The 13,216-nt window shown below is 45.9% G+C and overlaps 1 protein-coding gene across 1 annotated transcript in view; it reads left to right on the top strand.

The window, feature by feature from the left end:
- baz2ba (bromodomain adjacent to zinc finger domain, 2Ba) overlaps nucleotides 1-13,216 on the top strand; it is a 116,934-nt gene that overhangs the window by 95,250 nt on the left and 8,468 nt on the right. Inside the window, exons 25-32 of the mRNA XM_061233940.1 lie at nucleotides 3,000-3,074; nucleotides 3,949-4,174; nucleotides 4,775-4,837; nucleotides 5,122-5,266; nucleotides 5,600-6,273; nucleotides 7,368-7,647; nucleotides 10,280-10,435; nucleotides 11,657-11,817. Of these exons, the coding sequence (XP_061089924.1) occupies nucleotides 3,000-3,074; nucleotides 3,949-4,174; nucleotides 4,775-4,837; nucleotides 5,122-5,266; nucleotides 5,600-6,273; nucleotides 7,368-7,647; nucleotides 10,280-10,435; nucleotides 11,657-11,817 (1,780 nt within the window). The remainder of the gene's footprint in view (nucleotides 1-2,999; nucleotides 3,075-3,948; nucleotides 4,175-4,774; nucleotides 4,838-5,121; nucleotides 5,267-5,599; nucleotides 6,274-7,367; nucleotides 7,648-10,279; nucleotides 10,436-11,656; nucleotides 11,818-13,216) is intronic.

Below are 13,216 nucleotides of genomic sequence, written 5' to 3' on the forward strand. Positions count from 1 at the left end.
AGGCCCCTGTTCGCGAGGTCTTCAACTCCCACCTCCGGAAGAACTTCTCACGCATCCCGGGGGAAGCTGGGGACATGGAGTCCGAGTGGGCCATGTTCAAAGCCTCCATTGCAGAGGCGGCAAGCAGGAGCTGTGGCCAGAAGGTCATCGGTGCCTGTCGGGGCGGCAACCCAAGAACCCGCTGGTGGACACCAGCGGTGAGGGAGGCCGTCAAGCTGAAGAAGGAGGCCTTTCGGGCTTGGCTGGCCCGGGGGTCTCCTGAAGCAGCAGACAGGTACCGGGTGGCCAGAAGGGCTGCAGCTTCGGCAGTCGCTGAAGCAAAAACCCGGGTATGGGAGGAGTTCGGGGAGGCTATGGAGAAGGACTTTCGGTTGGCCTCGAGGAAGTTCTGGCAAACCATCCGACGACTCAGAAAGGGAAAGCAGGGCTTGTCTCAGGCTGTTTTCAGCAGGGGAGGAGAACTGCTGACCCGGACTGGGGATATTGTCGGGCGGTGGAAAGAGCACTTCGAGGAGCTCCTGAACCCGAACAACACGTCCTCTGTGGAAGAGGCAGAGCCTGAAGACTCGGGGGAATCTGCACCTATATCCCTGGCGGAAGTTGCTGAGGTAGTCAAAAAGCTCCTCAGTGGCAAGTCGCCGGGTGTAGATGAGATTCGCCCTGAGATGCTGAAGGCTCTGGACATTGTTGGGCTGTCTTGGCTGACACGCCTCTTCAGTGTCGCGTGGAGATCGGGGACAGTACCTGTAGAGTGGCAGACCGGGGTGGTGGTCCCCATTTTCAAGAAGGGGGACCGGAGGGTGTGCTCCAATTACCGGGGTATCACACTCCTCAGCCTCCCTGGGAAAGCTTACTCTAGGGTACTGGAAAGGAGGCTCCGACCGACGGTCGAACCTCGGATTCAGGAGGAGCAATGTGGCTTCCGTCCTGGCCGTGGAACAGTGGACCAGCTCTTTACCTTGGCAGGGTTGCTGGCGGGGTCATGGGAGTTTGCCCATCCAGTCCACATGTGCTTTGTGGACTTGGAGAAGGCTTTCGACCGTGTCCCCCGGGGAACCCTGTGGGGTGTACTGCGGGAGTATGGGGTACCGGGGCCGTTGTTACGAGCCATCAGGTCCCTGTATAACCAAAGTGAGAGCTGTGTCCGCATTCTCGGCACAAAGTCAAGCACGTTTCCGGTGGGTGTTGGACTCCGCCAAGGTTGCCCCTTGTCACCGGTCCTGTTTGTGGTATTCATGGACAGGATCTCAAGGCGCAGCCGAGGTGAGGAGAGTGTCCGGTTTGGTGACCTCAGAATCGCATCTCTGCTTTTTGCGGATGATGTGGTTCTGCTGGCTTCATCGGACCGTGACCTTCAGCACGCACTGGAGCGGTTTGCAGCCGAGTGTGAAGCGGCCGGGATGAGAGTCAGCACCTCCAAGTCCGAGGCCATGGTTCTCTGCCGGAAAACGGTGGATTGCTCCCTCCGGGTTGGGAACGAGTCTTTGCCCCAAGTGAAGGAGTTCAAGTATCTCGGGGTCTTGTTCACGAGTGAGGGTAGAAGGGAGCGTGAGATCGACAGGCGGATCGGTGCAGCGTCAGCAGTAATGCGGGCGTTGCACCGGACCGTTGTGGTGAAGAAGGAGCTGAGCCGGAAGGCGAAGCTCTCGATTTACTGGTCGATCTACGTCCCAACCCTCACCTATGGTCACGAGCTTTGGGTAGTGACCGAAAGAACGAGATCGCGTATACAAGCGGCCGAAATGAGCTTCCTCCGTAGGGTGGCCGGGCTCAGCCTTAGAGATAGGGTGAGGAGCTCGGACATCCGGAGGGAGCTCGGAGTAGAGCCGCTGCTCCTTCGCATCGAAAGGAGCCAATTGAGGTGGTTCGGGCATCTCATCAGGATGCCTCCCGGGCGCCTCCCTTTGGAGGTTTTCCGGGTTCGTCCAACTGGGCGGAGACCCCGAGGGAGACCCAGAGCCCGCTGGAGAGATTATATATCTCTCCTGGCCAGGGAACGCCTCGGGATCCCCCAGGAGGAGCTAGAATGCGTTGCTGGGGAGAGGGACGCCTGGAATACCCGGCTTTGCCTACTGCCCCCGCGACCCGACTCCGGATAAGCGGGTGACGATGGATGGATGGATGGATGTATTCGAAGAACAAAAGAAAGCAAATACTTCAAAAAACACACTGGTTTTCTGTAATGTAATCTTTGTTCTTTAACTGGCAATGGTGTGGTATGCATTCACAATGAGAAATACGTGTGTGAGGGTTATTTTGCAGTGGTTGTGTTAATTAAGCTACAAATTTCATCACTTAGTTATTAAGTACCTTTATTATTGTTCAGTTTTGAATAGGTGCAAACATTTATAATTTTTTGTGCATTTGCATTTGAAATGAGAAATCCTCTTATCCTGAGATAACTGTCAGGTGTGCCAGTTTGGAATGGGACACTTGAGCATTCAAGTCCAGGCATACAACAGCCAGGATACTTCTCATTAGATTTTTTATATGTCTCGCCAAACTCATTTTGGCGCACATTTCTGAACAATTAACTTGCAGTTTGTTTTCACTGAAAGCATGCCACATTCTGCTTAATAAGTCTTGCCAGTTTGTTGTGGAATTTGATGTTTATACAGCTTGCACAGAGACATTTGTGGATGAAGTTGGGAACAATTTTGGGATGAATTAGGAATTGTATGGTATGTTTCTACTGTGTGTGTGTGTGTGTGTGTGTTTTGTGTATGTGTTTAACTGCAGTGGAGCTGTATTTGCTCTATCTGTTTCTACTGTGCTATTTTTGATACTCTGAAATTGGCCTTTGAAGATACAACCAGCGGTGCAGTACAAGTTTCTCTTCAGTTCATATTTAACAGTGTGTTAAATATTAATTACATAAACGCTGATGAAATTACTCGAAAGGACCTAGATATCTAATTTAAGTAGTATGAGAATCAGAAGATCCCATTCTTACAATGATGAATGTCACATTTCTTCACCACTGAATCTTTTTATTGCAGCGAAATTGACAAAAACATCGATCACATGACCAATCTAAGGAGAGACAAGTGGGTCGTTGAAGGCAATCTTCGGAAGTGAGTGTCTTCATTATTCAAGGAGTGTCACAGATGGAGAAAAACAGCGGAATTGATCCTTTTACAAAGGCACCTAGTTTTACATGTTTAGCCAAAATTAATATACTGAAGTTACTGTTTCGTTTTTTCCATTGTATACCAAAATGGTTCTGGGTATCAACTTAAATGTACAGAGAAAATAGGCAAATTGACCTGAAAAAATAAACTGGGTAATTGATTAATCGAGAAATCATAAATTAAGAGCATGTCAATGATTTTTTCATGTAATTTTTTAAGTTAACAAATATTCAAATGATATGAAATATACAACTTTTCATTTGGGACTAATATGACTCATAGTGTAAATCTGTAGTATCTGAAGGTTTATTTACAATTCTAGATATGATGCCTTGTATAAACCAGTTAATATAAATGTTTTATTGAAAGATGCACCGCAAATGGCTTTTTGTGGCTTATGATTACAGCTGTACAAAGTGTAACCATAACGTTAGCTCCACAGACGCATTGCTGCCATGCACACTAATGTTATAATATTGACAAAACATTCCAGTAACATTGTGAGAACGTTCTGTGTTAGCTCTGAGGTAAAGGGCGTAAGTGATGTAAAGGGCGTAAGTGCCATATTCTGAATTTTACAGGAAAGCGAAAACAAATGTTTGAATGAACCAAGAGTCTTTATTTCTTTTACTTTTATTTCAATGTATTTTGCCACTAGATAGATCTCATCAAGAGCTTTCTTTTGATATCCTATAATACTCATTTTGGCCCAAAAAGGCACTTACGCCCCTTGCGTACCAAACACTTGAAATTAAGTCTGGGTTGAGTGTGATGGACCCAACCTCCCTCCCTCCCTCTGTCCCTCCCTCCCGGCCAGGCTGAGGATCATTCACGGGAAAAAGACGGGGAAGAGAGACGCGGGGGCCGTGGGGGGCGAGGAGGGCCAGACGTTGGGGTCCCCCGCCGCCGGACGCAAGCGCAAGAGGAAAGCCGGAGACAGCGACGAAGACGAGGACGAGGACAGCGACGAGCAGGGCGAGGAAGATGAGGAGGAGGAAGAGGAGGGCAAAAAGGGGAAGAAGGCAGACACGTGCGAAGATGAGGTCAGTCAGAATGTCATCCTGCACGAAAAACTTGAGCGGGTTTTTAAGTTGTAACATTCGGTACACTACCACCACCCCACATTTAATTCTCACAAATTACTGTCTGCAGACGTAAATAGTTTCAATAGAATTTGTTTTCGGATTCAATGAATTTTCTGTGCTCTATTGATCTTGCCTGGTGAATTTGAGCTTGCAAGGAGGAGCAGATGGGCAGAGATTATACTTTTGAGATAATTTAATTTGTTCTAATACACCAGGCAAGCTTGGTCAAATGCAGAAAAGTATTTGAATGCAACTACTTGAACCCAGGTCTGATTGGCTGTTGGCTTGTTAATTAGGTGACCTTGGATTTATTCAATTATATTCATTTAACATTAAGAGCTTGAAATTATTTCTCAAGTCAAGGAAAAATTATTATTGGGCACACAAAAGAGGAGGCAGTTAGCTGGGCCTTTATCTGTGCTGATTTTTACATCGCAGCCAAACTCCATTAAAAGTGGAGGGCTCCCTGAGTCGACCAGCGTAATTACTCTAATATCATCCCCCACACCCTCATTGGTGGATTTCTCCACAGTGATTTTAACTGCGCTTGTCTTGCAGGATGAGGGAGACCAGGCCGCGAGTGTGGAGGAGCTGGAGAAGCAGATTGAAAAACTATCGAAGGTAACCGCTCGACAGGGTCCACGAGAGACCTCACCGTAGGGCAGGGCCCAGCAACTCACGGTCCTCGAGGGCCGAGACCTGCTGGTTTTCCACCCTCCCTTGACCTGCGAGTCAGGTGTGGAGACAGTTTGGCCAATCAGTAGCACAAATTACCCGGGAGAAAAGAAAAGCAGTGCTTTATTTGGATTTAAGGGCCGGTGTTGATGATCGCTGCTGTAGGGAGTTGAGGGAGAGGAAACGTTGAGGTAACGTTGCGGTAACCCCGCTCTGTCTCTCCACTCCAGCAACAGAGCCAGATTCGGCGGAAGCTGTTTGAGGCGTCCCACCTGCTACGCTCCATGGCGTACGGGCAGGACCGCTACAAGCGCCGCTACTGGGTGCTGCCTCAGTGTGGCGCCATCTTCGTGGAGGGGATGGAGAGCATGGAAGGTGAGAGGTGACGCCACGCAAGACCTTTTCTTAGCGTGTTGTTAGGGTTTTCTTAGCTTGTTGTTAGCGTTTTCTCTGTTTTTTTAGCATATTCTTAGCGTGTTGTTAGTGTGCTGTTCACATTTTTTTAGTGTTTTCTTAGAGTGTTCTTAGCGTTTCATTAGCGTTCCATTAGCCGGGTCTCAAAGCGCAGAACCGTAACCTCCATAGGTCCTTCGTATATGTCACGCTGGATAAGAATGTCTGCCGAGTGATTGTTATGTTATGTTATGTTATGTTATGTACCCAAATGTCTTTGGAGAGGTCGATTAACATTGTTGGTCCCGTCCACAGGTGAAGAAGAGGTGGAGAAAGAGAAGGAGAGAGGGAGGAGTGCGCAGGCGGTCCAAGTGAAAGAAGAGGAAGAGCCTCCGGAGGTCTCTGAGAAGCCACTGGGCGCCAGCCCCGCTCCCAGCTCAGAAGGCGACGTGGCCACTCCCGAGAGGCTTCAGGAGAAGGACTCCCCCAACCTCTTCCTCCAGAAGCCCGGGTCCTTCTCCAAGCTCAGCAAGCTCCTGGAGGTGGCCAAAATGTCCGCCGAGCCGGAAGGCCACCCGCAGAAAGAGAACGGAAACCCCGTGCCTACGGCCCCTACACCGACGTCCCCCTCCCCCGCCCACGCCGACCCTCAGACAGCCGTTCCCAGCAGCCCCCCTCCCCCTGTCCTCACGGCCGCCACGCCCGACCCCCCCCTCCTCATCCCCGCCAAGGCCAGCAGCCCCCAGCCGCTGTTGCCGGGCGACCAGCTTTTCCGCGTGCTAACAGAGAAGAGTGGCCAGTGGTTCAGCCTGCTCCCTCGCTCGCCCTGCGATGAGTCGTCCCTCACCTCCACCCCCACTCCGCCCGTCTCCGCCAGGCCCAAGTCCCCGCCGCCCTCATCGCCAACGCACCTGGCCACCTCCACCTCCACGTTGTCCAGTCCCCACAACCCCATGGGCATCAGTAACTTCGCCTTGTCGGCTTTGCAGGTGTGTGCGGCCTTGACTCTGTAGCACCCGCCATTTTGCTGTCTGCTGGTTCGGTTTTTAGTCCTGAGAAAGGTCTCAGGTATCTGTTGGCTGCATGTGAATTGGAGTTGTGTGTATTAAGTAGACCTGTACACCAGCTTGTTAATGCAAATATCGAATCCGCCAATCATGGTGCAGCAAGTCAGAGCATATAAGTATGCAGGTCAACATGGTCCAGAGGTTCAGTTGTTGTTCAGACCAAACATCAGAATGTGGAAGATACTGTATGTGGTCTAAATAACTTTGGCCATCGAGTGATTGTTGGTGCCAGACGGGCATTTTGAGTACCTCAGAAACTGCTGATCTCCTGGGGTTTTCACACACAAGTCTCAGAGTTTACAGTGTACAAGTTTACAGAGAATGGTGCAAAAAAACTAAAAAATATCTGGTGAGCAGCAGTTGTGTAGAGAAAAACAACTTGTTACTGAGAGAGGTTAGAGAAGAATAGCCAGGCTGGTACAAGGAAGATGACAGTAACTCAAATAACCACACGTTACAATAGTGGTATGCAGAAGAGAATCTCTGAACACATACCACATCAACATGTTGAAGAGGATTGGCTACAGACCCATCCATACTTATATGTCCAAAAAATAAGTCTAATACCTAATAAAATGGTCACTTAGTGTGAACAACTATGAATGAACATTCCAGATTGTGGGGGAAAATAAATATGATTATCTAAAAAAGTTAATAGATATTTGGTGATGCCATGTGGAAAGCAAATTATTACTGATGCATATAATAATAACAACAACAACAACAACAACACTAATATAGTGTGTGGCATGATGCAGGGCAGCCATTTTGCAGCAGAACTGTTTTTGATTCAAATACTTTTCTGTGCTCGATCGATCTTGCCTGGTGCAATTGAGCCAACCAAATGACTAGACGGTGGGTTTTGCACTTTTTCAATACACCACACAAGCTCAGTAAAGCGTGGAAAAGTATGACGTATTTGACCCAGGTGCTGATGGAGAGATTTGCCATGTATGACATTACGCTGTTGCGTTACCTGTTCATTAAAGCTGGACGCTCTCACGCGCCCCCTGCAGGTGAAGACCGGTGTTCACATCATGGGGCTCCCGTTCTGTGGCTGGCCCGGCGGAATGATGAGCGCCAACCTCTCCTTCTCCGGGGGCCCGCTGCCCCCCTTGCTGGGCGCAGGGTATCCCCCAGCGGAGGGCAACGGGAACCCCTTCCTGGCCCCCAGCGTCTCCACCAGTAAGAGCGAGTCCCCAGGACCCCCCAGCGAGAAGCTCCCTTGCGCCGCCTCCCCTGCCGTCGAAGCAGCCAAACCGCCAGACTGTCCCGCCCCTGAGCCAATCCCAGAAGGTGAACAAGCCACTACCACTTACACCATTACTCCTCAAGGGGTACTTGGGGACCTAGGAAGGACACTTAATATTATTATGTGTGTGTATCAGTGGAGGCTGGTGACTTCCAGAATTGAGGAGGCCATTTTTTTCCGCTCGCTCACTTCACTCGCGATGGAATGTTCCCTGTTCTCTTATCTGTCTTTGTGCTGGCCAAAGGCATACTATTTGGAGTGTAAGCTACAGTCAGAAAGTTCTGGCTGATGAAATTCATTGTGCAGAGCTTAGCCTTGTGCCTTCCTGAAGAAATGACATTGCTGTAAGTCTATGAGCCTGCCTGATAATTAAGCTGAGAAATGACATTTGGATGTAATATAAATGCCAAGTGAACATGTGTAAAAGGCAGGAATTTTAATTATGTAGTTAAAAACAATTTTGTTTAGCTTACATTTTTCATTCTTCTACAGCTTCAACATGTAATCACCAATTTAATCAAGTTTAGCATATAAAAAAGATAAGATAACACTTTCTTTATCATATGTAGTTTAAATAAATAAATAATAATAATAAATAAATAAATAAAATAAATACATTTTGCCTGGCTAATCTAGGCTTACTCGAACACACACAGCTAACTGGATGGAAAACAATGAGCTAAACTTCAACTGTAAAAATGTCCAAACTACAGATATTCAGAGATAAATGTCAACGAGCGATTAGCAGCAGCAGCTTTTGCTTTCGAAATCTGTCTCAGAGATGTTGTCAACTCAAGGAGAAATGCCTAGAGTGAAGGGTTTAACGTTAACGTTATCCACTAGAGGGCAGCACTCTATTCGTATTTAGAGTGAATTTCCTCACAGAGCAACAATTCAGTAATTTGATATGGAAGATTATTAAATTGACTTGTAATAAAACGAAATGGACTACATTAAAAATAAAACCGTTCAATAAATCCCAAATGGTGTCTAACATGACCTATTGAATGTCATTCTCACTCCCTAGTATCTGAATTCTGCATATCTCCAGCCCAAGATCTCAAATTGCGCCAGAATCTCGCCGACTTCCGAGGTCGTTTTAAGCAAAAGTATTTGGCCATAGAGCCATAAACTTCAGGGATGATAGCCAGGGGTGTTCTCTAAATTTCCTGAAAAGCACAAGTTGATAGGACACTCGTAGCCACTATGGCGAGTGTTTGTTTGACTGAAGTGACTGGCGAATTCTCAAAATGGCTTCTGTGTTGAATAGGAAAGGAAAGGATAGTTGATTCCAAATGAACCAGTAGCATGTGATTGGACGAACAAAATGTCAATCTTTCAGCCCTGGACACAATGCATGGTGAGGCCAGGCCTCCGTTGCCCACCCATTTTCAGTGATCTGGCCAATCACATATTGGCATGAAAAAAAATGCATTACATTGACTTCTATGAGAAGCTAATTTCCTAGGGGAGGCCTGGCCTCCCTTAATACAAACTGATAGGGAAATCTGGCCTGTTGCTTTACAATTGCAATATTGGGTTTTAGCCATGGGAAAATTTAGATTTATGAACAAAACTAAAATAATATGAATATAAAAAATAAAAAATATGTTTTTTGTTAAAATAAATAAATAAAATAAATATATTTATTGTTTTTTTTAAATCTCTCTCTTCTCTCAAATTATTGGGGAGGCCAGGCCTCCTCCACCTCTATGGAGGAGCCTCCACTGGTGTGTATGTATGCAAAGATGAAGTAAGAGTAAAGTAAGATGTAATGGGTTTGTTTACATTCGTGTTGGTGCAAAGTTGAGTGAGGTGTGTGTGTGTGTGTGTGTGTGTGTGTGTGTGTGGGGAGTTAAATAAGGTGTGCATTTTTAGGAATATACTGTTTAGGAGTGTACTAATGCATCCCAATCAGAATTAAAATGGGAGCAGTGTAGAGCAGTACACTGTGTGGGCAGAGATGAGTAAGCTACGGTGAGGTCTATAAGTATTTGGACAGTGGTGCATTTAATTTTATTTAGGCTCTGTACTCCAGCACATTTAATTTCAGGGTATTTACATCCATATCTGGTGACCTGTGTAGGAATGACCTTTTTATACATCGTCCCCCACATTTTAGGGGACCAAAAATAATTGGACTGTTGGCTTCTCGGATGTTTTTTGATTAGCCAGGTGTATTCAGTCGCATCTTTAGTGCCGGTATGAAAGTTTTAAGTATCTAGTCTTGATTCTTAGCTTTCGATTGCCTTTGGAGTCTATTACTGGCGTTTGTTATGAGAAGAGTTGTGCAAGTGAAAGTCAAGGAAGCCATCATCATCAGGCTGATCTATGAACTAAAACTGTCTATGGAAATGAATGAAATGGAATGCAATCCCTAAACGGATCACCCAATATGGATGTAAATACCCTCAAATTAAAGGTGACAGTCTGCACTTTAACCTCATATTGTTTCATTTGTTTCAACATTGCACCGCTGTCCAAATCCTTTGGACTGCACTATATGGAGTGGTCTGAACCCTACATTAATTTCTTTCCATGTATGTTCTTGTGTGTGTGTCCGTGTGTGTCCGTGTGTGTGTGTGTGTGTGTGTGTGTGTGTGTGTGTGTGTATGTGTGTGTGTCTGTGTGTGTATATGTATATGTGCGTGTATGTATGTGTATGTGTGTGTGCAGAGCTGCTCTCGGGCTGGTGGAAGGTGGCAGATATGGAGGAGCTGCGCACTCTGGTGAAGGCTCTGCACTCCAGGGGCCTGCGGGAGAAGGCCCTGCAGAAACAGATCCAGAAACACATGGAGTGCATCGCTCAGGCCTGCGCCAAGAACAGAGACGGTGGGTCCCTCTGAGACCGCAGCGCGGTAGCCAGGCATCGTCCGCTTCAATAACACACACTTCTCTCAGCAGCCATTATGCACCCAGCTCCTGCCATTCGCAAATTTCAACAAAGAACTGAGGCTGTTTTGAAAGAAAAGGGAGGCCCCACCCAGTATTAGTATAATGCTCCCAATAAAGTGCTCAGTGAGTGTATATACAGTGCAGTCTGTAGGTATTTGCAATTATTTTTGGTTCCTTAAAAACTGTATAAGAAGGAGCGCCCCATATGGATGTTAATACCCTCAAATTAAAGGTGGCAGTGCACTTTAACTTCATATTCATTGTTTTATTTCAAATCCAACAGAACAGAAACTGTCCAAATACTTATGGACTGCGCTAAATAAAGTGTTTTGATTTTATATAGTGCGAGTAGCAGGCTGGCAGTCATTCCCGAGGCTTGCACAGTGGTTTCCACCTGAGTGGTGTGGGGATTGACTGAGTGATGTGGTCTGACAGCTCTGAATAGCCATATCCCTGCTGAATATATTTAGATCCAAAGACGGTCTGAACAGATTGCCGTGGATTTGCATGATTAACACCACGGCACTAACTCTTGATCTCTGGTGACAGAAATGTGCCAGCCTGTTACATTTGAGACGTAGCTGTCCGGTTATATCTTTTTCGAGAAGAGTATTAAAATTGTTATACTTTATGACCTTTAAATCCTTTACGTACAGTATGCGACTGAGCTGTGTAGTTATTGTGCAATCGTAGCTTGTGTAGGCATTGTGTAGGCATGCTCTTCTAGGGGAGTTGTTATTGAACGAAAAAGTCCTGCGGACCAATACCCTTCCTCCTGTGGCAGCACTCTAGCCAATTATCTGTCAGCAGTGAGCTCATTAACCCTTTCACTTCATTCAATATAAAGTGGCTCCAACCAAGTCTCAAGGGAGTTTGGCTTTGGTTGAGAAAATTGAGAAAGTTGAGTAGGATTTTTATAGTTTTAATAAAACAATAGTATAACAGTCATTCTGATTGGTTGAAAACGGAAAATGTCGAGAGTGCCATATTGGGATTTTACGGTAGTTACAGTACAGTACTGCACACTTGAGTGCCGTTTGGCATTCTTGGGACCGAAAGGGTTAAACGTGTATTTCCGAATACGCCACTGTTGAGCTGAAGTAGAGCGGAGTCTTCCGCACGGGCGCTTTCTGATCGCCGTGCCCCCCCCACTCGCAGCTGCCACTATCGACGTGGCAGAGCTGGAGGAGAACCAGGTGACGGAGGAGACGGTGGAGAGCTGGTGCGTGGAGGAGCAGGCCATGGAGGTGGACATCGCGGTCCTGCAGCAGGTGGAGGAGCTGGAGAGGAAGGTTACCTCCGCCAGCCTGCAGGTTAAGGTAACGCACTCACAGTGGCCATGAGGCTCTTTGGCATGGCAATTAAGGAGGCGGGATTACAGGTTCTGACCCTGTATGGGGCACAGGCTTTTGCCCAACAGTGAGGGGCTTGTCCTGAACTACTGTCAAGTTGGTTAACAGTAGCTACAGTGCCATGAAAAACTATTTGCCCCCTTCCTGATTTCTTCTATTATTACACATTTGTCATACTGAATAGTTCAGGTCTTTAGATATAATGTAATATTAGACAAAGGGAACCTGAGTAAACACGAAACACATTTTTAATAGGACTGATATCAAATTATTGGAAGAGTTTGGTTGCAAATATTCCTGCTGAAGATAGTTTAACCAGTTATGTTTAAGGGAGCAATTACTTTTTCACAGTGGTGACATGGGTGTTTGATAACTTCTCTCATTTAATTAATAAATGAAACAATAATTTGTTTAATATGACATTTTGTCTAAAGACCTGAAACCATTCAGTGACAAATATGCAAGAATAGAGGAAATCAGGAAGGGGGGAAATGCTTTTTCATTGCATTGGAACACATGGAAAGTGCAAGCCCTGCCTTTTGGTCCTCTCAGTTGGTTCAACTGCACCAGGCAAGCACAGAAAAATATGTGAACCCAAAACAATTACATATTTGACCCAGGCCTGGAGCACATACAAAGAATAAAGTAAAGAAAATGAATGCCAAATAATTGACGCTATTTCAAACAGATCAGCATCCTGCCCTGTTTATAGCAAAGCTTTTCTGAAGGTGGTAGGAAGTTGGCACAAGGCCACTGGAATATAAGACGGTTACTTCATTAAGTGCAGGTGAGAAGTTTTTTATTTTACCTGCAGGGTTTTCACTTGATGAATCATTGTCTTGTTATATTTCACTGTACTTGTTCTTACACTTAATTAGGACTCTTGATAGGCTTAGCATTAAGTGTTCATTCCACGTGGGCTTTCTCCAAGATCTTTTACATTTTATTATGCCCTATATTAAATGTATAATGAGGTATAATTATGTAGTTAAAAGGTGGATGCTGTGGATAGTTAGTTTGTGGATAATTTAAGGCTATTTGATGAAGAAAGAATAATTGATCGTTCATACAGAAGTCAGCTTCTTAAAGGGGCAGTTCACCCAAAAATTAAATAAAGCTTACCCAGAGTGCTATCTATCCATGTGGATAGATTTCAGCTTTCTAGATTTGCGCTGCAGCTCACCCTGATACAACTGGCCCTAATGGTGCCAACGTTTGTGGTGCTCAGAGTGCCAAAAATGTACATTCATAAAACTCAACATATGTGACATACTCTCTCAAAATCACATTGACCCCAAAACTTATTTTGAGTTTTAGAAATTAATTGTAAGAGGAGAATGTAATCCTTTCAACGATACCAAAGTTA

Source organism: Conger conger, chromosome 3, assembly GCF_963514075.1.
Source record: "Conger conger chromosome 3, fConCon1.1, whole genome shotgun sequence".
Lineage (NCBI taxonomy): Eukaryota > Metazoa > Chordata > Actinopteri > Anguilliformes > Congridae > Conger > Conger conger.